The following is a 26,187-nucleotide window of genomic DNA, read 5'->3' on the forward strand; positions in this document are numbered from 1 at the left end:
TTGAAATCATACAAAAACATTGCACTGATTGGATTAAAAAAATGAAAGAGTGAAATGTAAAGGTGTAAAAATTTGTAGTGTTTATAACAGCGTGAGTGGTATAGCTCATAAAACGCATCGCCCATGCCATGTTTTGACACGTTCGAGCATGAACTCGGTTCGTATCCAGCGTCTGACGAACTCATTCTTCTTTTTTTTCCCCCACTACATATCAGATTTTGCCTACTCTTCATCACAAAGAAGACAAGTAGGAATCATTAATAAGTCTGTGCATCATAAGGGGGGAGGGGGGTGGGGTCTCTCCACACCACACTCACTTTTACTAGGGCATTAGGACTCACACAGACCGCTTGTGAAACGACCCCTGCTGGCCTCTCTGACACCACTTCCAACAGCAACCTAGCTTTCCCGTGTGGTCTCCTATTCAGGTACTGACCAGGCTCAGTCCTGCTAAGCTTCAGTGAGTAACCAGTCTTGGGCTGCAGGGTGATATGGCTGTGGCCTCAGCAAGATCTATGTATTCAGCAGGTATAATTGAGCATCGAGTAGGTTCTTCTTATAGTGTTACAGCTTTAATTTGATGAGACCGTATGGGATTTATACAATCTCGAAAGCAGGGTTCACTTCCATGAATGATTTCCACCACTCCTTCAGGTGATTAAGGGATCATGTTGTTCTATAGCCAGGGTACCCCAAGGATTACCAGGAATCAATGATGTAAAATATGTTGTCATCAGTGTGTAGTGAGCTAGTTTCTGAGAGAGAGGTTGAGTAATGTGATGGACCTCTCCGGTCCCAAGGGGCCATTCATCTAATGCTGCAAGTGTCAAGGGAAAGCAACAGAGGAATGGCATTAGTTGTGGCAAAAGTACAGTGAATGACATTACCTGAGCCAAGCAAATCAATCAAAGCTTTGGTAAGGATTTACTGTTTATAAAACATTACAGAATTATTACAGAAATATCCACACACTGGTTAACAGAATTAATGGTAGCAGAACTCACTGGATTTTTTTCTATAGGTTAGTCTTATGGGACATGTACGTTTGATATGCCCACACAAGAGAAATGTATTTTTGAAAAAACCTCTTGCCTTCAGCAACATATGGTGCTGCATGTACAGTGAACATGAAGTGTTGATGAGGGCAACATGAATGGAGCAGATTGTCAATGTGAATTGACATTTTCAAGTTCTGAACTGAGGCAATGATGAAAGTGTTTGTCGAATGTACTCTGGCCACCTGTTTAGAGCTGACCCAGAAGGCTGCCAACTCCTTGTCCATGAGTAACAAGTATACAAATTAGATTTTACTTTCCTATGTGAGATACATCATGGGTTGTTGAGTGAAGATTACTGTGCATTATTACAGAAACCCCTCACATTTTGTTTGAGAGCTATCAAATTTCTCAGCAAAATCCATGCGGGTTGAGGTGTAGGACGAAGTTGTGGTGGAGCTGTGATGTTAAGCCCTTGCAGTGTTTTCATCAGTGACATAAGTCAGGCCAGTTGTTGCTGATGGGCAGCCAGTACATGAGCTTGAGCAAATACTTCAGTAATAGCTGCTAGATCAATTTGTGTGGCTAAGTCTTCTGTAATAGAGACTTGAGAGGCTGAGGATTCATTCGGAAGCTTTCTTTATTACAATACAACAAACTGGGACAGAGTAATATAGTAAAACGTAATATAATGGGTAGTAGTATTAATGCAGGAGTAAACAGTCCAGGCAAGTGTTGGGGAACATAAGGAATGCTAGGAAACAAGATTGCAGATGATGGTCAGGGCAGGCAGCATATAATCAGAGACGAGTAAACAGACAGAGGTCAGGGCATGCAGCAAACTTTTAAAGAATCAGTCCAGTTTGCAACACAAGTCCAGGAATACAAGAGAACCCGCTAAAATGTCTGCAAGGCAAAACAAGACTTCCCAATGACATGAAATGAAATGAGAGTGAAGACTGCCATCAGGTGCTGAGAAATCAGCACCACGTAAGGGGTTGTAGGATTTGGAGTCTAGAAACATAAGTCGACATTCCTGTGATGAGGACCTCTGCTAGTTGGTGAGGTGTTTAGCTGGGACAGAGCAGGGGACAAATATGTAACAGACTTGAGGCAGCATAATTAAAAGATCTGTACTCTAACATTGTTTTTACTTATCAAAAATGAAAATTATTGGTTTGTGGAACATCAAATGCAGCAAACGATACATCTGTGCCGCCTTCAGACAAAAAGAGACACTAAATTAGGATTTCAACATTCCTTGATATCTTCCTACCTTGGAATGAATTCTTTGAAGGTAGCTTTTTAAAAATTTTGGACATAGCTCACATCTAGATTGTGTTCACCTGATTCTTATGTGCTCTGCTCGATTGAAGCTGCGGTCACACTGCGGTCGCTGCGAAAAGGTGTGGGATTAAACTAGATGATTAAACACAAAAAATTTTTTTAAAAAGTGACGGATTGGTCCATATTTGACATTTTTGTCCAGAAATGTCGTGTTTTGATCCTCGATTGGCCTCACGCGGTCAAGTGATACAATTTTGCAGGTCAGAGTTCGCCAAGTTAAACTTTGCAGTGCAGTTTCGACGGGCTTGCGTTTCGGGTCAGACGCAATCGCGTGCAAATGAATGGAAGTCTATAGGGAGAAAGGTCCAGTGTGACCACAGCTTTACACTGGGATCCTTTCCCACATGTCTCTGCTAGTTTGTATTCTTTGAGGATTTGTTACTTTTAGGCTGGTTCATTTTGTAACTTATATTTTGGTCAAGTTCTAGTCTTTACTTTCTGCTCCAGTTCTCCTGAGCTTTAATTTCAGGTTCCTTTTTCAATAATCTATTGCAGGGGTGCTTAACCCTGTTCCTAGAGATCTACCTTCCTGCACAGTTCAGCTCCAACCCTAATAAAACACACCTGAACCAGTTAATTAGGACCTAAACAGCACTTGATAATTACAGGCAGGTTTTTTTGATATGGGTTGCAACTGAAATCTGCAGGAAGTTAGATCTCCAGGAACAAGGTTGGGTACCCCTGATCTAGTGTATATAGTAGCATTTCTAGAATTAAATTGCTCTCATACCTTATTTTCTTTTAGATAGATATACATCTTTTGCATTAGATATACGTGAATTCATGTTTATCATCGTCCAGTTTGGGTTTGTAATCGCCAACCTAAAATAAAACCTGCTCCAGAGCAGGTTAGCCATGTAGCATAAGTTTACTCAAACTAAATATAAATAAATATAGCAGGGTAACTACTCAAACTGTCTTTATGCAAAAGGTTTACAAAGTGTTCTGTATTTCTAATCATTGTAATGAGTAGATGTTTAGACTTTAAAATAAGTATTAGGTCCTAAAATGCCTGCAAAATATAGTAGTTAATAATTTCTACAAAATATCTCATTCAATGTATTACAAACATGTATTATTTTCTTTTAAATAACATTTCCTCTAAAAACAAAACTGAAAATAAGTAAAATGAGCTTAATCAACCACCTGAAATCCGCTTGTTAAGCGTGACGTCACGTGAAGCGGCTTCCGGGTTCAAGTGCTATTTTAAACTGTATGGGGAGACTCAACAAATGGTAATAAATGTCAACAAAGTGATATAATACTTTCTAAATTCATGATCGCAATGTAAATAACCATGCCTAATATACGATGGCCAACTTGCCTCAACACACCTGCAAGGATGTTTCTACAAAGCCTAGTAAGAGCTTGATTTAGTTAGCCCAGGTATGTTTGATTGGGGTTGGAACTAAACTTTGCAGGACACCGGCCATCCAGGACAATGTTTGGACATGCCTGGACTAGCAGCTTAGACCTGGAATCTATACATCACGACTTATCAGGCGGACAGCAAAAAATAAAAAATTCAAACAATTATTAAATTACACTACATTAATCTATTGCTTCAGTTTATCATTGTACATTTATACGTTACTGTACTTATTCTGTTGTACCTTTTTGCATGTGCAAAAAAGACAAAACCTGTAGAGATGATGATCTCTAAAGATGATCTCTGATGACAATTAGACTTCTGCTTATTGTTGCTCATAAAGGTCTTTCATGAATTATTCAGCACAGCCTATACAACCCAACAAACTGAAATTGGTTGCACATCACAATTGAGTCACTCTGCACAATTTAACAGTATTACAGATCACAATAACCTGCATTTGTATTGTTGTTTATTCCATAATGCTACAAGATAAAAAGAAAACTGCTACCAATTACGTTAAAGTCTTCAAGGTTTGTCACATCTTTTTATTTTAGTTTATGTAAAGAGCCTTGAGTTGACACTGACAGAGCATAAATAAAACGAGTTAACAGGAAGACAGTGTACAAAACCAGAACATACTTACCTAGACCTTTCCTGGTAAAATCATAAAAAAATAAAGAAAAATCAAAGTCAGTACTTGAGCAGGCCTTTTGTCAGCGTGGTCACACTGTATGTTTTCAAAAAAAAAATTATGTTCTATTGATAGCACACGGAAACAACGTTGGCATTCATCTGAGGGGAAAAAAAAAACTGGCGATCCAGAGTATGCATCCCTGACTCACGTTTAAGTCATGATAATGACAGAGCTAAAATAGGTTAAGCAGTACATAACCTCATTTTAAAAAGACCCTATCTATTTTTAGGTTACATTTTCTGCTCCTTTTGCATTTTAGACCCCATTATCCACTGCATTTACAGAAAAGTTCTTCAGAAAAAAAAAAACATCAAATAACATGGATAGTGTATGCTGATGAGAAAGGGGTCTGAGTCTTTGTGCATCCCGCTGTCCAGTCTGGCTGATGGAAATAAAAGCTGGCTGGGATCATAGTGACACTGCTCACCTGAAGCTCCATATAGAGTCCATCTGTGACTGATACATACAGGGGACAGGGGTTGGATGGCTCATGCAATGGAAAGTTTAGTTCAGGTGCTCTCGCTGGTCTCCAGAGACTGCATTTTGACCAGGTGGTCAGGTTTGCCTCCGCTAGCGTGATTCTCCCACATCTGCAGGTAAAGTTTCTCTAGGTCCATGGTGTACTGTTTGGTGTTGAAGAGCGGGCTGCAGATCCGCTGCTTCCAGACGCGGGCACGCACCTTCTTCAAGCTGTGCAGAATGAACAACATGTTTCATAGTGTACTTCGCAAACATTTTAGAGTGGAAATTGACTAAAAGAACTTACAATTCCATATCAGTGCCAAGCTTTACTGCAACATCTTCATACTCCTGACGGCTCTGAGCGATGAGTTCAGGACAGCCAAGACAGGTGAGCTGAGAAGCAGCGACGCGTGAAGCCAACGTCTCTCCTGCAGAGAGTGTCAACAGATGAACTTCAGTTTCTCTTTTTAAAGGAAATTACAAGTGTGTAAAGGCTTCCTTGTGCACTGGCCAGTAATAAAGTTTAATGTAAATTTTTGGTTTTGCATGGGTAGTGTACATATTTGTAAATATTACAAAATGCATTGCACTTACTACTTTACCACGGAAAGATTAAATGAGCTTATATGTCTTAAACATTCTAATATACAGTTTAATTGTTTCAATTACATTTTCACAGTGTAAACAGTAAATTGGTTGTTTGCAAGGTATATGCAAGAATCCTAAGGGTAAATTCCATACCTTTTTAAGGCTTTATAAAGACTTCTCAGAATATTTTAAGACCTCATTGCCACTTCAAGTTCTAATCAATAATCAATGAAGCACAACCATGAAGCACAACCATGCAACAGAACTCATAAGCTCGGAAGAAACAAAGATTGAAAGAATAAATTACGCGGTTAAAAGAAAGATTGCCGGAAAGAGCGCGTTCACGTCTAGAACACGCTGACGTAAGACGTCTACCTTAGCCAATCAGAACACTCAGACCCATTCACATCCATGTGGTTTATGCGAATAAAAGACTGTGAATGTATTTCTAGACACATTTAGCTGCTAGTTAGTTAGTTAGTATTAGCCGGATAACATTTCCATGGTCCTTCTTAATGCCAACTGTGTAAAAAGAATATAGAGAAAATGTTTATGATAAACCACTGTTTGTTTACCTTCAAGCACTGCATGTAAAGCAACTGGTGAGCGCCAACACACAAATATTTTGAATACGCTTGACATGCGAAAGTGTTCCTCCATATATTTTTATTAAAGTTTTTCACAATACTTATCCATACACAGAGTTTGTAATGTAGTCAAATGTGTACAAACACAAGCGCCGCCGTTTAGATCTTATTTCTGCTTAATGATGTCAGATTTACCGGTATTTTGGAATAAATGTGTGAATGGTCTTTTCCGGAAAAATTTCGTAACGTCCTCGCCTGTGTGAACAGTGCTTTTTTGAATTCATTGGTAAAGTCGTTCGGGAAATTTTCTGAATATTTACTGGTATCACTGTGTGAAAGGGGCTACTGTTTAAACTCATCTTTCTCCACCAGGAGTACGCAAACTTACATTTTCCTGTCTGTTTCACTCTATGCTTTCGTTAAATGGTGAGTGCGTCATATTATCTTGCCCCCTTTTGTCGCAAATGACCAAGTGGTGCTCGCTGCAGAGCCATTTGAGGAGAGCTGAGCTCCAGCGAGGGGGAGCTTAAGCTTGAGCTCCACCTTTTTTTCACTTCTTCTACGAGTGATGTGACTGGGGGTAGGGTTAGGGGTGGGGTTGGTGTACGCATTAAAACAGCTTACAGGAGGAGGAGCGACAGCTCATGCTCCCCCTCGCTGGAGCTCAGCTCTCCTCAAATGGCTCTGCAGCGAGCACCCTCTGCAAATGACCAGACATCACCTGGACGGAGGAGCTTGGCTGGATGTGCCCCGGCCCGAACCAATCCCATGGATCGAGCACACCGTTGTTAATATTAAAAAATAAATATTTGTATGCCTTTTTGAAAGTCAAACACTTTGGACAACACTTCAACAAAATTGAAGACCTCGTAAAACATTAAGGGTTTTTAATACCTTTTAAGGGCCTTCATTTTCTCATAATTGTATTATCAACTTTTAATACTTTTTAAGACAGCCTGATTTGCTTGCCACTAGCCAGGCTCCATTCACACCACCTGCAACATTATTGCTACTTTTCACCAGTGGCTGGAGGTTTTGTTGCTAGTGGCTGTTCCGATTACCCTTTGCCTAGTTACATTTGTGTATGACATTTATCCCTTATATATAGAATTCATTTGTTTTCTTGCCACTAAAACATACATTTCCCCAGGGCAGCTGCTACATAGCTGACCTCGTAAAATACTTTTTTATTTATCCCTTATTTATGTTTTATTTATCCCTTTTTTCAACTCATATTTCCGTCCCATTTTTCTCTTTTTGGTATAAACTGAAAATTCAGCAGATAATTTTCAACAGCCAAAAATTCGGTGCATACCTAACGCTATTTCTTTCTTGTTGTCTTCCCATAGCTAAATGCTCATATGATAGGGGCCTGACGAATCAGGCAATGATTTGCAAAGTTCCAGATTACCCAATCAGGAAGCAATTGTGAATAGACATGCATCCATTTTCAAAACCCTTAATTTATAATGAAATCCAGCTGTGCATTTGAAAGTATTCTTTGAGTTAAATCTAAAGTATACTTTAGGCTTTTTTTGGTTATCTGGGTGGTTGCTATGATGTTAGCAACCAAAGTGTTTCATTGTGGTTTAAGCTTGTATTACCTGGCATTGTAACCATGGGGGTACCAGCCCACAGCACATCCATGCCTGTGGTGTGGCCATTACAGAGCGGGGTGTCCAGGCACACATCAGCCAACTGTCCACGTCGTACATGCTCCTCTTTGGGAGCCACAGGAGAGAAGATGATGCGAGAGGCAGGCAGGCCCAGGTTCTGAGCGTATTGCTGGATATTGGGCTCACCCACGGCTGGGAAGCGCAGCAGCCAGATCACACTGTTGGGCACACGCTTCAGGATCTAATAACAATAAAAAGCACAGTGAGTAGAGCTGCTGCTGAATCATTTTTACAATCAGCACATGCTGTTCTAGAATTAGAGTAAAATCGATTTTTTGAATGGACATCAACAATTTGAGTTATTATTCAAAATAGTTTGCCGTCTTTTGACTAGAGATGTGTAGGAACACCAATTAATGATTCTACACACATATTACTACAAAACTAAACCACTAGATACAAACATATTTATCTGAGCTGTGACCCCCATCTCACACTAGGCATTGTCGCTTCTCATTTAATTTAAATGGAGTGACGCCAACTGAATTGCTGAACTGAATTCTGAGTCTGTTTTGTTGGGTCCTTTTCCCACTGCAGAAGTTGAAAAACTTTTAACTTTTAAGGACCAACACAGATGTCAACCAATCAGATTGCTCCATGAAAATACAAGTGCAGACAAGCCAATCACATTCATGCAGTACCAGAGAATAGAAGTATGCCAAATATTAATCATAGTTGGTAATTACCCAGTGCTTTATGACTAATCTTCATACACTACAACTACTTCTGTGCTTTTTTTTGTGTCTGGATGCAAGCTGGATGTGATTGGCTGTCATTGGCATCAGTGTGAATGTCATGATATATTACAGAGCCAACTATTGTATAAATAATTCTGGAAAAAAAGTCTTACATTGGCCCACATCTGCAGGGTTGGAGGGTCAATCTTATAGAGCTGGTTGAAGTTGCAATAGACAATAGAGTCTTCAGGAAGGCCATATTGTGAGCGGGTGGTCACCACAATGGTTCTGGGAACTTCTTCTCCTGTTGCTGCTTTATTGTTAATCTAAATCGAAAAGATAAAACACAGACATTACTAGTTTAATTTCAGAAAATCAAGCATACTCCCTAAAACAGTGTAGTTCATCCCTACAAGCTGATCAACTTCTCCGCCACCATGTCTGTGCCACATACACCAGCAGTGTGAAGGCCCAAGTAAAGGGAAAATGGCTATTGCTCATCCTGTCTCAAAGCAAGCTGTTCTTAGCCAGCTTAAGTGTGCCATACCTGCAACGCTACAGTCCCAGATACTACAACCTCCTCCACTGTAAAAATCTGAAAAACAACAACAAGTGGTAATATTCTGACTCTGTCTACTTATAAAAATGTCTTTTTGCCACATCCGATCATAGTAGGGGTAATTCTGGAGAAAATCAAAGAAGAAAACTCATCTGTGCTGATTAGAATAAATCATTGACCAATAGCCCTTTTAGGCTCTTACATGCAAATTACAAATACCAAAATTACGATCAATCTCCGATTAAAAAAAATTAAAAAGGCACCACTTTATCTCTGTAATTATACACTGTCACTTTGGGCTCTGAGATGTCTGTTAGAGCAACAAAAAACTATTAAAAACAGCTTGCAGGTCAGAATTTTGTTCAACATCAACAGAAAATGTATTAAAATATGCGCTTGTGCATTTGAAAGGAAAATATATTTGGAAATGTGTGTGCATGTAAACATCCTTCCCCTATTGAAGGCTTAACCAAAAGAACAACATGCCTTTAATCATGGTCAATTATGCACCAAACAGCCATACTAAGAATCACAGACAGGACTCAATTACAGTCTGAGAGCAAGCCAAAGCCTTGATAAGAAGGAAGAACCCAAATTCAAAGCACTGAAATAAGCTCCTCAGCCATGTAAATTCCAGCGTTGAGGGCCTTTAGGGGGCCATACCTGTGTGGTGGCCAGGCCATTGCTGACGGTAAAGCCATTGATGGTGACTTGGATCTGGCCTTGGTTAATCATGTTAATGATGGCCTCAGCTGCTGTGTTCATAGGGATGATGGGCATGGAAAGGGCACCATTACTGTCAGCAACCTCTTGACCATCACATTCCATCTGAAAGAAGGGAATTGATAAGAAAACATAAGCATTTCTGTTTTACATGATAATAAAACGGGAGATGGCTTTTAAAAAGTGACGTTTTTACTAACCTTCACAACTTTGACATCCGGCAGGCTTTCCAGGAAGGCTTTCAGATCAATGCCATTCAGAACAATGCGATTGTCAAAAATGTGCCCATTTGATTTGAAGTCAATAACAGCCTTTTTCTATATTGAGGGAAATTATGTAGACACACACACACACACACACACACAAAACATTTGATTATTTGAAAGACTCAATTAATGTTAAAGTTTTTTTTTTTTAAGTATTGAGAGACTAAATACCTTAAGGTGAGGGAACATGTTAGCATGATCTCCAATGAAGAAAGTATTCGGCATGTATGCCAGTTTCTCTGAGTACTGCTCAGCAACCTCAATGGGAGACGTTGCCTTATCACTGACAATGTAGTCCATAAATGGAGCTCCACTGGTGCCTGGGTATCCAAGCCACATGGCCTACAGGTGGGTTGTGGAAGAAAAACATTTTATTCAACTAAACATTTATAAATATTTTAAACACCACATCAAAATTAGAATCATATCTGAATGATCATGCAACACTGGCAATTGAAGTTATAGCATTTTAAATTACATCTTAAAATACACATTGAAAAAAGTAAACATTTTTCAATACAAATGTAACACACAACAACAGAGAGTTTTGGATATGTTTTTGGAGAGTTTTGTCTAAGCTTTGGAATGCACTCCCCATCAGCATAAGAAATGCTGCCTCTCTGGACTGTTCTAAGAAAATTCTTAAGACTTTTTTAGCATTGCTTTTAACTTAGGATGTTCATTTTGTTTAACTTTTTATTACTATCTTATGGTTAATATTTTTATTGCACCTTTTATTGTTGTGCTGTTTTGCTTGCCTTGTGTTCTAGTATTTTGCCTGTAGCACTTTGAGTATAAGAAAAGCGCTTTACAAATAAAAATGTATTATTATTATTATCTTTATAATTCTGAGGCCAGGAGTATGACAACATTTCCAATAAGCGTGTACTGGATCACAACCCACAGTTCGGAACGCACATGCACCGCAGATTAATAACTTTTTTGAACTTGTAGGTTAATCCAGCATTTATAACAATTGCAGAGATCGCCTTCCATGTCATTCAAATCAAATGAATGAAAGCATTTTGGCTTCCCTTTAAAATATAATGAAGTGTAAAGCTGCACGATTAATTATTAAAAGATTGTGACCTCAGTTGAAACCTGTGCAAAATAACTAATAAATGATAATGATTTGCACATGTTTATTAATCCTCGAAGCGCTCGTTTCAAATCTGCGTTTGACCGAGATTCAGTTTTTATACTTTTTCAGTTAGTTACAAACAATTAAATAACACAGAAGTACTGGGAGAACAGTTTATAGTTCAGATATAAAAACTGATGTTTATGGTAAAGATAAAAATCACAGTTTAATGGAACTTGACGCTGGTGAATGTTGTAGCAAATACATTGTGCAACCAATGGGTGGTGACAAACAACCATTAAAATTATTTCACTGAATAAGTTTACAAAAATTATACACCAATAATGAAATTAAGCTTTATGTGTGAATTGGTGAATCATTCATTTAAAATAAATATGATATGCTGTACAAGATGTTAGATTTCTAGATTTAGCATTATCAGCAACAGCAGCAAAGATCATATTCATATTGAATATTTTTCTTTTTTTCAGCTGGATCTTTCTTGATTTTTATTTTTGCTAAAAAGTACAGGTTCTAAGTTAAGTTTGTTACCAATGACTTTGTATGAGTGGAAAGCAAATGACATTTGTCTCCTTCCTTTTTTGCTGATCCAAAAAAATTGTCTGATCCCAGACTCAAAAACCATAGTGTGATCCGTTACACCACTAATGTCCACTACAAAGAAATGATCATTTTAAGTTAACATTTACTAAAGATTTACTGAATTTAAGAAATTTGTTGCAAATGGCTCCTACATCAAACTATAGAACAGGTCTCCCTCTAAATTCCAGCTGTAACATGTTACTCACCAAGTCAAAATGTTAAATGAAACAGTATAAGCGCAAACTTAATTAACACATGTTCAATAAGAGTTTCATAAACTGCCAACCTGAATGGGCGCTGGGCGCAATGCAAACAGCTCATTGCGTGCTCCTTTTGTATAGCCATTCATGTTGACCAGGATGTGGATTCCATCTTGATGGATCCTGTCTGCAGCTTTTCCATTACAGGGAATCTTATAAGGACAGGAAATATCATAATATTAAAAAGACCTTATTAAAGAAAGATAGAAAATCATATACCTAGACAAACGCTTCTCCTAAACTTAAACAAGTACAATCACAGTGGAAGATGTGTTTTGTTTCATGTCTAGTTTTTTTTTTTTGTCCATTTTAAGCCAAATGCTTTGCTTAGAATTAGCCAAGGACAGATATCCTCACCTGTGAAAGGTCAATGAAGTGATGAGCCTCTGCCATGACTTTAACTCTAAAGTTGGTGCCGTCATCAGGGCTGAGAGCATAGCAGAAAACCTGCAAAAAAACAACAGTATGTTTACAAGATCACCACAGTACAGAAGTATCTACATAACAATCCTACTGCTCACCTCAAACTTCTCAGAGTTGTGCATGCCAGGAATGGATTGCATAAGATGGGAAGTAGGATGGTTGCCAAAATCTGAGCTAATGTAACCTACTCGCAATCGGCCTGAACTGGCTTTCAGGTCCTTTGGATGCTCATAAGCAGGTTTATGAAGAGCATTGATCTGTTGAACAAAGAAAAAATAAACACTGAAGCTCATACAGAAAATAAAGCTAAATGTCAATATTTGTAATAAACACACCTTGTCAAGACACAAGTTGCCATGTCTCTCTGCAATGGCCTTGCGGAAACCGTGAGAGAGGGGATAAAGCATGCTGTGATGCGGATGCACAGATGGCAGGCGGTTCTTCTCCAACTGATCAGCAACAATGCTCACCAGTTTCTTCATGCGCTCGTCATAATCAGTCCAATCACATACAATCTAAACACCAGAGAACAACGCAAAAGCATATAAGGATGCCCAATGTGCAATAAAAAGAGACAAATTTAGTAAGCCTGCATACCTGTAGACAATGAGCAAGGTTACAATAAGCATCTGGGAAATCTGGCTTGAGCTTCAGCGCAGTGCGATAAGATGCAATTGCTTCAGGAATGTTCCCAGAGTCCTTTAATTGACAAATGTTGCCATTTAAATTCAAAACAACACTAAAACAACTTTAAACAAAGAGTATTATTCCAGATTCTTACTTTGTGTATGGAAGCCAAATTACTGTGAGCATCAGCAAAAGCAGGATTAATCTGAATGGCTCGAGTGTAGCATTGCAGCGCCCCCTGAACATCCTGCATCTCTTTCAAAGTGTTGCCCATGTTGGAGTAAGCATCCGCAAATGTAGGGCTGATTCTGTTTGGGGTTCGAGTACAAACAGACAGTAAGAAATCTTTAAAAGACACCAATAAAAAAACAAAGCATGCAAGACTGTAGCTAAAACAGAATCCTGCCTGATGGCCTCCTTATAGTGCATGAGGGCTTCTTGAAGCTTTCCTTGCTGCTGCAGGACACTGGCAAGGTTTGAATGAGCAGCGGCAAATTCTGGGAACACCTTTACAAAAAAACAATAACAAAATGTACAACATATTTAGCTAAATTAATCGAATAAGCAAGGGTCTCACCAAGTACCTTTACATAGGCACTAATATTCTGATTAAGAGTCTACCATGTAAGCAGCCATTTTTGATGATCCTAATTCATCCAAGTCATAATCTAACTATACCATAATAAGTGTTTTAGTTACATTATTGAAGTGCAGTACAGACATTTAAACACCTTTATCAAACTACTACCATTTTGTAGTACTTTTTGCAACATTTTATGACAGTATGCACACATGGCAGTTGTCAGGCATTTGACAACAAACAAATGAAAATGGCTACAGTCTAAAGAGTACATTATTGGTGCGAGCGGGAAATGATGACTATGCTAAGAATTCAAAAAGAAATTGACATAATAAAATGCCTTGATTTTGAAGTGACTGTTGCGGGGCCATAAATAAAAAGTGGGTGAATGAAATGGCAGAGGTGGCCTGTTGTTGGAGAATTTTTATACGCCATCATCTGTTTCCACACATAGTGTGATAAACTAACTGCAGTTGAACTTATCGCACAATTAAAAACTAAACACCCAAAATCATATGTGGTGCCATGATAAACACAAACTATTGAGGTGTGAATCACCATAGGAATCTAGCTTCGAATCGGGATCATAAAAGGAACCTTTAAAAAGAATTTCATGTAAACATGATAATCATATTATTGTCATATTCAGACTAGGCCAAATAATCAGATTACTGGTGTCCATGCAAACGTAGTCATTGAACTTCACTGGTCCACTCACCTCCAGTGCTTTCCTGTAGAGCTGCACAGCCTCCTCAATGTTGCCCTGCTCACGCTTGATGTTGGCCAGATTGTTAAGGGAGTCAGCGTGGGTCGGGCACAGACGCAGAGCAGTGTTGTAACACTCCTCAGCTTCAGAAACCTAACAGAAAAAAAAACTAATTAGCAAACAATGATTTAAAAGATGTGGTGATATTTCATGTAATCCTGCAAAACTGAAATACTGAAATGAAGCCATTCCGATAGGGGAGAAAATGTTATGATTTTGCAATCATTTTTAGCTCAATCCCAATTCTGTCCCTTAACCTTCCACTTCCACCAATAGCCCCTTTCACACATACAGACCTTTCCGGAAAATTGCCCGTAAAAAAGGTTGTATGTGTGAACAGGTCCTTTTTGAAAATACCAGTAAATTCGTTCTGGCTATTTTCCGGAAAGAGAAGTTGTAACATTACCGGCAATTTGCCGGAATGCTGCGCTGTGTGAACTCAGAAGGAAGATTTCCGGAATAAGCGCGTGCACGTCTAGAACGTGCTGACGTAAGACGTCTGCTTTAGCCAATCACAACAGTCAGACGCATTTACGTCTGCGCGGTTTGTGAGAATAAAAGCCTTTGAATATTTTTCCAGACACATTTAGCTGCTAGATGTTAGTCAGATAACGTTTATATGTTCTTCTTAATGCCAACTGTGCAAATAATCATCGATAAGATGCTTATGATAAGCCGTTGTTTGTTTACCTTCAAGCTTTGCGTGTGCACATGAAACAGCCTGTGAGCGCCAGCACACACACATATTATGAACATCTCGACATGCGAATATGATCCTGTGAAAGTTGTTTACAATATTGATCATCAAAAGAGTTTGTAATTTAGTCAAATGTTTACAAATACAAGCGCAGCCGTTTAAAGCTCATTTGTGGTGAATGATGTCAGAATTTACCGGTATTTTGGAATGGATGTGTGAATGCTCTTGTCCGGAAAAATTCCGTAACGTCCTCGCCTGTGTGAACAGCGCTTTTTTGTATATACCGGTAAAGTCGTTCCGTAAATTTTCCGGATATTTACCGGTATCACTGTGTGAAAGGGGCTTATATCTCCATTTCGAACGTTCATATATGGCAGGGGTCACCAACCTTTTTGAAACTGAGAGCTACTTCTTGGGTACCAATTATTGTGAAAGCTACCAGTTTGATACACACTTCTCAAAAAACAAATTTGCTTAATTTACATTTAATTATATGTTATCATTAATAATTAATGATTTTCTATATGAAGACACTGATCATGTTAATGATTTCTCACAATAGCTGTCAACAATGATTTAACAAGGTAGGAAACAGATAAATATCAGTATGCAAAACACTTTATTTCTATAAATCTCTGCAAGTATTTACATTTTAAAATTATTACTTCTACAATATTTTCACTAGCCACTAACAATTTTTAACAAATTACACACTACAAATGTTTGTCCAGATTATTAATAGTGTAACATAAGTTAACTTTTATATTTTACTGAAATTATGGACTTTTTACACGACTGTTATGACATGTGTAACGGTCACTATAATCTTAAATCCTAGAAAGTTTTTAATATTTAGAATTGTAAAAAAACGTAATAACATTTATATGCATTCATAAATGTATTATTTTATCTAAGCGTCAAATTGCAAAAAAACAAATTACCGCTTATGTGAGGTGTTTCTAATGCAGCGTCTACAGGGCTGAGAGTAAATTTGACCTTATTATCTGATCTTATCTTGATTATTCTTTTTTTCTGGCTGGGGTTATCATTTCATGCTATTTTTTCCTTTTTCTGAAAGTCAGTCTTGAGTCATACAAGACTTGTTCAAGAACAACCCATCACAAGTAGTTGTACATCGGAAACAGTGAAGATTATATTCGTTCTAGTCTTTAAGCACAGTTTTGTTTTCCTGTCTGAAAATGCCTTGTTTTGTTCATTTATTTATTTTCTTTTCGGCTTATTTCATTTATTAATCCAGCGTCAACACAGCGAAATAAACCGCCAATTTATTCAGCACATGTTTTACACAGTGGATCCAGCCGCAACCTATCTCTGGGAAACATCCACACACACTCATTCACACTCATACACTATGGACAATTTTAGCTTAGCCCACGCGAACGCAGGGAGAACATGCAAACTCCACACAGAAACGCCAACTGACCCAGCCGAGGCTTGAACCAGTGACCTTCTTGCTGTGAGGCGACAGCCCTACCTACTGTGCCACTTTATTTATTTATCTATTTATTATGTAACGATTGCCACATCAACAACTTCTGGCTATTTTAAGGCAAAATGGATATTTGAGTCCTATAAAGTAGCTGTAGATGGAAACTGTGGTTTTGTGTTTACCTTATGTTTAATTCTAGTTCCCGTTTTAGCTGTTCATTTAGGAAAAAAAAAAAACACCCGCAAAGAAACTTGACACAGAGGCCCGCTTTCAGCTAGCGTTACGGAAGTGTTATTGCAGAGCAACACAAACAGTACACAGAAGTGTATTGCACGACTACATGCAAGACATGCGTCATGTGGCACGGCGATCACTTGATGCAGCAGCATAATCCTGCCTTTAGGGTTTTCAGAATTAAAACTCCAAAACCATACTAACTAAAAATTCTATTTTTATTAACAAAGTTTTGTAACATTGAATTTGTAACAAATTCTGTTAGACAAGAATCAGAATACTTTATAAAGTGTTTATAAAATAAATGTTTTACTATAATTTAATTATATATATTTAACTACAACTATAACTACAGATTCAGTCATTATAATGTGGAAAAAAAATACTGTTATATTTTACTTTATGGGTCAGTGTAATCATTTGAAAATAGATTTTAATTGTATAGATGCGCATTAAAATAAAAAACAAAACTGTATGACTTCATAAAATAAAGCAAGCCCAAGCTACAAAATTTGCCTTCTTCTAGCCTCTTTTTTTTCATGCCACTCACCAAGCGCTGGAGATTGATAACTAAATGAACGCAAATGTTCTGCAGTATAATGCACGTTTAAGGGAGTTTAAAATATGAAATATGTATATTAGGTTAATTTAAAACTTTACACCGACTATTTCGTTATCCGACTATTTGTGGGCTTCAGTGCTGCATATTTCAGTGCAGAATAAAACGATTAAACACACAACCACTGTTTGCGATGATTATAGTTTATACTTGCCTTTCATCCTTACTTATGAGCAAGTGTATTCAGAGCTGCTGCTTCATTGCTGTGTCTCAGTGTTGATATAAAGAGAGCGCAACTGTATAGTTTTTACTTTTCGCACCTAGATCCCAATACTACCGGTACTTAAAAAAACTGGTACTGTATTGCTTTCTTTTGTTACAGACTTGGTACCAAAGTACCAGTTCTTTTGACAAAACAAACTGGAAAATTAGCTTGGGTTTAAAATTGGTTTCTGTAAAAAGCCAATCTTCATAAACCATAACAGTTTCAACACTGCATCTCTTTTTAGCAAAATTTCAATAATGTCACCAAACATGACAGCAGTCATTGCACATAATGGAGTACTAAAGTTTCTTACATTGCCTTTTTCTTTCAGAGCATTAGCAAGATTGCAGTATGCATCAGGAAAGTGTGGCTGCAGCTCAATGGCACGACGGTATGTGTCAATGGCTAGGTCGATCAGACCCTGTTCATAATAAACACAAGCCAGGTTTCCATGGACAACAGCGTGGTTTGGGCTCAGACTAAGGGCTCGCAGATACCCAGCAACGGCTCTGCAGAGGAAACCAATAACAAGCATGAGACTGACTGTAAATGAATATGATATTAAAATATAATGATAGAAGAAGTGACCCTTTACCTGTCAAAGATACGAGCCTCTTTCAGAACATTACCCAAGTTGATGTAAGCATCCAAAAAGTTTGGGTCCAGTGTCACTGCCTGTAAACCCATTGAAGAGCCCCATGAACATTACATTAAATCATATTATTTTTCAAAGTGAGATTGTTATATGTACCAACCTTCTCAAAATGATGGATGGCCAGCCAGATCTCACCCTGGGCATTGAACACACAGCCCAGGTTACTCCAGGCAACAGCGAAGTTTGGCTGAGTTTCGATTGCCTTCAGGTAACAAGCCTTTAACAGGTTTAGAGTTTAAAACAAACAGGAAGAAAAAGAGGTAGAAAAAAGAAATAGGAGTAGACAGAGGAGGGGTTGTAAAAAAAAAAAGAAACCAAAATATCAAATAAAAAGGAAGAAAAAAAAGGCAGATGAAAAAAAAAGTTAGTATCTACTCTCACAAAAGCAAAAAGTGAGCCTACAGCATGGGCTCGCATGCGCAAATTTCTGCCGCGCTAAGCTGCACACTTTTTCCTACGCTGCGCAAATCCAACCAACACCTACATGCTAACTTACATTCTTCAGTTATGCTGTTTTCAATAAACTTTGTAATTCTAATGTTGTACTTAAAAATAAAAACATACAGACCATGGAGAAAAGTCTCATGACTTAGATATCTGACATCACAGAACTTTACAGCAAAATTGTATTTCACAACCTTAAATGCAAGTGCAGCAAGCAGGTGGAGGTCCCTGTAATGCAAGCGCAAAACGCCACGTGGGTGACCTGCATTATGGTCACTGCTTGCGCATTTTTCGCTAGCGCCCACATTTCGCTGCGGCCACACAAGCTCTGGGCACAGACTGCAGACCTGGAGCAATCTTACTCCTCACCAGAATAGCACAAGAAACTATAAAACCCTCTATAAAACCCTTTGGGATGTTTGAACAGTCCCACTGCCAAATCGATTAATGAAATATGGGGTAGCTCACTGAAGAATTATAATTATGTAATTATCTTTATAACATCTTTACAGTGATGTTATATTTAGGGTTAGGTAGCCACTGGGTGCCATGCTAGCAAGAAGGGTGTGCAGGTCTGCAATCTGCAAGCCAGGGGTCGAGGGGAGGGGAAAATCGCAGTTCAAGCGCACGCTTTTTCCATCGCGGCTTTTTGTCGCTGCGCAGCCCTTGCGTCACTGCAGGCTCACAGCGCATCATCTGCTCAGCAGAACGCTGCAACTCCAAATAAAGGAGAAAAAATAAATCATATTCCAAAGGAACAGGAAAAAAATATTCAACAAGTAAGAGAGTTAGAGGGATTCTTACTGTGCTTTGTTTGCTTACAGCATCCAATCCATTTCTCTATTTAATTAAGTGGGCAAAACGTTTTTTTTTCTTTTATATTTTACTTTTTTTTGCTAGTTTTTGTTCTTCAAAGGAAGTCACAAGACAGAACTCAGGCATTGGAGTAGATGTTTGTCTTTCTTTTCTCTTACAAACCCGTTACCATATTTTTGGACTTTGTCTGGGGGCGGCCGCAGCTGGAAGAGGAGAAGACTGATGATGCCCTAGAGTTCCTGTCCACCGGACCGCACCTACGCAGGAATAGTGTCACCCACCTGAAACCTTCTAAATAACAATATCAGTGGTGGAAAAACCAAAAGAGACAAAATAAGAAAACAAGAGCGTTAGTAAAAGTTGGCAATTAAGACATTTCATATGGACATCAACACTTGTATTGACAAAGCAAAACAAGTCCAACATAAAAAAGTAAAGAAAACAAAAATGATCTGATAAAAGTTTAAACCCATGCAATGAAAGGGATTTCACAGTTTCAAAAACAGGAATATGTTTGCAAGGGGTCAAGAGTGAAGAAAGGCTTTCAGTTGAGTTTTACAAACAGATTTGAACTTTCCATTATGGAGTCACATTTTTAAATACAGGTACAGGAGGGAGGAGAACTGGCTTGATCTTACCCAAAAGAACTGATCACATTGCTCTGGGATTATTATTAATAATCATAACATCCAAGAGGGAAAAAAATGTAATCAATGATCTTTTATTTTCCTTTGTTGTACTCTTTGTTTACATGGTTTAATAACTTGTTTGCTTTTTCCTGTCCTGCCTTCTTGAGTCCTGGCCAATGGATAAGGAAAAAAGCCTGGGGTTTAAGAACTTCATAATCATCTAGAAGCCTCCACAGCTCTGAAATAAAGAGGTCATCGCTTTTTGCAGCGCATGTATTATTCTCTCTCTCTATCATGATATCTGACGCGTGCAGTGGAGTGCAAATTGTGATCTGTCTGCCTGGCACAGTCTAGGGCTGATGCAGTGTTGGAAACCCTCCCAAACCCGGTTAGCTCTATCCGAAGGTAAAGACAGGGGAATATAAAGTTGAAATGTGGAAAAACAAGGGCCAAAGTCTTATGGGTTCTAGTCAAATGCACTGTGGAGCCCTTAACGAGCATCTATTGAGCTGACTGAGGAGTCAGGCAGACAGTTCAAAGCGCGCACACTCCACAGGCCCTGAGCAAGCGCGTGGGGGGTTAGAAGCGACAGAGTTGGTGGGGGGCCATTGGCACCCTCAACTCTTCCCCACTTCACCCTCCTGAGGAACCAAATAAGAAGGCTTCTAACTACCAGGTGAAAAACTCCCTACACCATTAACTTTATCTCCCCAAAGACCCACTGAAACCACAACTGGCCTTGCTGCCGCGAAGAGGGCATTAACTAGTTCCTCATAATACTGGCAAAGTAAAGCCAAATCCAAACTGACAGTCAAAAGGCCACTTATCAACTTTTGAAGCAAATAAATGGTCTTGGTCAATGACCAAAACCGCAAGGTTAGGGTTAGAAGCCATCTTATTCTTTACATACAAAGATCACTACCTTTGTCAGTCCATTCATTTATCTAAGACCATGCCAGCAAAATCCCTCCAAGATTCTACAGGAAATAATAAAATGCCATAATTGCAGCATGTGTTTTAAGACCCCCCTTTAGTAAGAAACAGAAGAGCCCAGCCTTTCTTCCTTTGTGTGGGGGAGAGCGGGGGCTGAATGGGCAGTGATCAGACTTAGAAAAGCATTAAAGTGGGAGAGGGCAAAAAGGAGGTTGGAAAGAGTGTGCGTGTCTCTAATCTAGCCATCTAAATGAGCAAAACAAATGAAAACAAAATGAGTGAGAGGAGGGTAAAAGGGTCTTAACTTTGCTAAATGTTTTAAAAAATTGCTTTGATTAGGTAGGTGAAAGTAGGCGACCTGACGGATCAGGGTACACACTGCTTTAGTTAAATTCTTAGGCTAGACCTGTAAGATGGCAAAGAATGCTGATGTGGGAAAACATAATGAGCAGCACTCTTAAAAAAAAGCCAGATACCCAAAGTCTGGCAGTAATTATAATGTTCAGCTATGGTTTTAAAATTAAAAAAGAAAAAAGAGAAAAGAAATAATTAAGTTAACGTGCAAGGGTCGACATTTTTAAACATACCTTGGCCTCTTCAAGGCGCCCAAGCGCTTTAAGCAGGTTACCCAAGTCACTGCGTACACAATATAGATCCTGTAATAAAAGATGGGGGAATCAATATACAAAACATTTAAAACAGAATTTGTTTATGTAATCTACAGCAAAATGCCAAACTTTTCTAAACTTCTCTGCAGACTCATTTCATTCTTCAAATCTAAATAATTGCAGACTGCATTTTCATATTTCGAAAAACTCCAAAATAAACAACATATTGTGTTTATTTAGAAATCAACATTTGCAATATAAGATTTAAACAAAATATTTGCAAAAATATAAATAGAAGACTTTAGATGGAGAATTATGACATTGTCTATAGTAGTCTCCCATAAAAACAGAATGTTATAACATTGCACTACATTTCTGTGTATTAAAGATAGTATACAACTATAGTCTGGAGAAAGAGACCCAGTATATGAGACTGTAAGTAAATCCAAGCATTCAGTTTTTCATGCATGAAAAAAAAAAAAATGTGCCGGCAGTTTATATAAGAACCGTAGATAATAGGGATGCTGCATAAAAAAAATTTAACTGAACCATATGGTACAACCTCTACGATTCAATTTGTATATAGTACAGCAAAAAGTAAAAAACAAAATCGACCAGAACACCGTCAACTGAAATGCCTGATGTGCAATGTTTGTTTTTAAATGAGTTACTTCTGACAAGCTAGTTTGCTTGAATAAGAATGGTCACTTGCTCCAGAACACTTGACTCACAGGATTATACTGAAGAGCAGACACATATGCTTGAACTGCTCCCTCCATGTCCCCTGCTGCCACCAATGCAGCTGCCAGGTTAATGTATCCATCGATGAAGTCTGGTTTGAGACGAAGAGCGTGACGATAGTGTTCAATGGCCTCCTGCAGTTGACCTCTCTCCTTGTAAACATTGCCCAGGTTAGAGTAGGCCTCAGCTAGCATGGGGTTCTGCTTGATGGCCAGTGTGCTGAAGTGAGCTGACCTGCATATCAAGCAAACATTAAGAATGAAACTAAATGTATTTTGATTGTAATGCACTCCCTGTAAAATATCCTTTACAGAAAAATTACAGAGCATATAACATAGTAAAAAAAATATCTAAAAATATTAAACTGTTAAACAATATTTAAGTACAGCAATTGAATAATCACAATGTCAAATGTTGCTAAATTCTTAACAATAAGCTGAAACAATGATACGCCTTCAGTATTAATCCACACAGTGGCAAAAATTTAACTATTTTGGCAAATGGCAGGAGATCACAAGCTCACAAACACATTAAAGTAAAGTAATGTAAAGTCCACTAATCACTTTTTACAGTGTATTTTTTGAGCCAGGAAAAACCCAAATTTTTATTTAAAAGACTTGGAACCATTGAATAAAAAATAAAAAAGGAGGAAAGAAAGCATTTCAAATTAGTAAAGCAGACCAAAAACCAAAAACAATCAATTGACCTTAAACACCAGACCAGACCACCACTTCATCTTCCCACAGAGAAGCAGTGAAGAAGACCCACAGACCGTGCTCCAACTGAGCAAAGTTGTCCATCTCACCTGTCTAGCCTGCGACACTGGAAGTGGATAGAGGAGAGCAGCAGAAGCACACCAGTATTATCCGGCTCTTGCCTCCACAGCTGCATACAGTGGCGCTCTGCTGCCTCAAAATCTCCTGACTGATATTCACGGTGCGCCAGCTCTGCCAACCCTTGGAAGGAAAGAACACGTTTGGTTGGTTCTGAAGCACCAACGCAACCCAGAGGAGGGGGGAAACAACACGTTAGAAGAAATGGAAATGAGGTAAAATTATAAATAAATAAATGAATAAAAGATAAGAACAGTGGGGCTGTTTAAAAATTAACAGTAGTGTGGAACCATTTACACATTTAAATTTTGACATAGATGATTCATGTAATATAGGGTTGCACGATTTACCAGTACTATGGTAGCATTGCAATACTATGGCTTCAAAATACTGGCGGTGCCACTGTATTTTGTAAACGGTAGCATCATCATTAATAGTTCATCTACAATAAATAATGTTGCATGTGGAAAAGTCACTAAAATATTATTGCCTATTGCACTTTTTTCAATGCTTCATTTCTGTTCCTGGTAATATGATTTAATAGCTGCAACAACCATGGCAATCGCTTAAAAAGAACGACCCACAAAGTGAAATTTGGAATTACTTTGGATTGTTACCAGAGAAGACAAATAGATGAAAATAGATGAAAAACCCAAAATAGCAACAGGACACATTGAAACTATTTTTGCCCTCTTCATATAGCCTAATTGTGTTGGGAAAAATGCTCGTTTCATTTGGGATAATATGTATCTTTATTTTAATGTATTTTTTGTTGGTCATTGCAAAATAAACAAAAAGAATGAATAAACTTTAGGTGAAGTAAGGTGCAAATAATACTTAAAGTAGGCCTATTATAACAAAAAATGTAGTATATCTGACAATTTTCTTTATAATTTGAGTTATGAATTACAGTATTGCACTACTTGGTATTGAGATGGTATAGTATCATAAGATTAATTAATGCTATTGCGAAAACCCTAATGTAATGATGATATTACTCTCAAAGTACTGTCATCATTAAAAAACTTTTTTACATTTAAATATCTTTAAAGAAACTTAGCAACTGATTATCTAAAGTAAATGAAATTGATTATTTAAAGTTGTTTTAAATCATCAATGAATAATTAAGAACTTAAATGCTATAAATGTTAAATGCAAGCGTTAAAGAATGAACTAGAATGAAAATGAAGAACAGATGGCATTTGGTATGAATGAGTATGATGTGATATGAACACTCAAAGACAGATAAACATACATAGGGGTGTTCCAGGGGTTGGGCAAAATTCAGAGTTTAGAAACTGGCAATTTCAATTAATACATTAATAAAAAATCCAATGCAGCTATTTTTTTTTAACTAGACCAATCTGGGAAATGAGATGTCCAACACGACCTGCAAAATTATTTATATTTGCACATTTTGAACAAAAAAAAATTAAATTCTGACATGTTATTAATATAATTTTATGTTTCTTTAAATATCCTATATACTAGGCTAACGTTTCTTAACATATAATGGTCTTCTGTAAGTTGAAATAAGTACAATAGGAAGGAATACATCATTATTTTCATTATAATTTAGGACACAATGTTACATTCAAATTGGACTTAGGAACGCTATGCTACTTGCGCACAGACCCAATTTAGACACTGCAACAGCGACATCCATACGAAAACAACACATGAAATGGAAGAGGCAGGAGGCTGGACATCCTCTCCGAGAACACCTGACTCACCATCGTTATAGTACCAGACGACCGCTAACAACCACCTAGTCTTGTTAAAACATGATTGATACTACCTTAATGGTACTACCGTTGTTAACACACTTCATATTTGGATATAAAACTAACAGTTACGTTACTTTATCAATTCATTTCACAGCGCAACTCATCAACACGCATGCATAAAGAAAAAGGGGTCAGGATTACAGCGTAACTAAATACAGCAATAAGTGAATAAAAAAAGTAGTTGATCAATGCATCTGTATTTATGTTAACTTAAAACCAAGAAGAAACGTTAGTTTTTGTCACGTTTACCTGTGCTGTCAGCCACGTTCCCCACCGAGCTCGCCATGTCTCCTTCACTCTTTACTGGATCCTGTGCAATGGCGGACAGTGTGGCGATTTGTTTGGAAACGCGAAATATAACTGTCACAAAAATGTATTAAATTTATTAATATACGCTAGATTTACTCTAAGAACCGTACTACTATCTTAGGTAAACAGCTTGTAGTCGTCCTGCTAACGTTAACGTTACTAGGCTAACACATTAGCGTGCATGAAGATGCGGACAAATTCACGGAATTTGACGCGCAAAAACAAGTTTTTTTCTCGACGTTGCTTCTTCAAATAGTAAGAGGTTGAGTCTTAAACCTTTAATCTAGAGAGCTAATGAAACATACCGATTTGCGTCCTATATTTAATTTTATCATTGCGGTATTTTTGTTCAATTCAATGGCTTTCCAGTCTACACCGAAATGGCGGACGTGACCGGGACTACTTTTTTGGGGAGGGAGGGGCTGGAATGTTTTTTTAAAAAATAGATCCATGAGACAAGTTGAGCAAAAACAAAAAAGCGATTAAAGATTTTTTTTATAATAAAACGAATTGCATTTTTGTGCGTTATGAGGTTGGCTATAAAAATATTCGTTTTCTAAAATACGAGTATTAATTTTTTTTAATCTGTAAATGTACTGCTGTTGTGTGTACCGCTGTTTGCACTGTATCATTACGCGACCTCCACTATAGATTTAATATGGCTGCGTTTAGTTGGGCGTGTGGGACGAGTGGTTGGGTAAAATAGTTTAGGCGGCAACTGTTTACACTAAGCCACGTCGTAACAAATTTTATGTTTCTAAATTGGGCTAAGTATATGATTGTGTAGATGACAATGTACTTGGCCACTGGCTTGCCTTACAGTGAAACAACTGCAGTTCAAACCTGGCTAATCAAGATGCCAGTTAGACAATAAAGAGTTTTGCTAAGTCTTAAAACATTTGCCATTGGAATAATTTTGGGGTTGGAAAATGAAACTGAAA

General features: G+C 38.0%; 1 protein-coding gene and 1 long non-coding RNA gene across 7 annotated transcripts; one reads left to right on the plus strand and one right to left on the minus strand.

Annotated features, from left to right (window-relative positions):
* The first annotated feature begins 908 nt into the window (after positions 1-908).
* Positions 909-4,813, plus strand: LOC141377482 (uncharacterized). The gene is made up of 2 exons (XR_012389664.1): positions 909-2,401; positions 2,559-4,813. It is a non-coding gene; the product is annotated as an uncharacterized lncRNA (long non-coding RNA).
* On the minus strand, positions 4,231-25,223 carry ogt.1 (O-linked N-acetylglucosamine (GlcNAc) transferase, tandem duplicate 1). 6 transcript variants are annotated; one of them, NM_001018105.1, is given in 23 exon segments: positions 4,918-5,098; positions 5,175-5,298; positions 7,650-7,902; positions 8,572-8,724; positions 8,946-8,993; positions 9,621-9,785; positions 9,881-9,997; positions 10,118-10,288; positions 11,917-12,042; positions 12,248-12,337; positions 12,412-12,570; positions 12,649-12,828; positions 12,911-13,012; positions 13,095-13,248; positions 13,347-13,447; positions 14,239-14,379; positions 17,805-18,000; positions 18,087-18,166; positions 18,247-18,363; positions 21,556-21,624; positions 22,308-22,551; positions 23,123-23,273; positions 25,187-25,223. In NM_001018105.1, coding segments are annotated over 23 exon segments (3,159 nt in total).
* Between the last annotated feature and the right edge of the window lie 964 nt (positions 25,224-26,187).

The sequence above is a fragment of the Danio rerio genome, chromosome 14, assembly GCF_049306965.1.
Source record: "Danio rerio strain Tuebingen ecotype United States chromosome 14, GRCz12tu, whole genome shotgun sequence".
NCBI classification, from domain to species: Eukaryota; Metazoa; Chordata; class Actinopteri; order Cypriniformes; family Danionidae; genus Danio; species Danio rerio.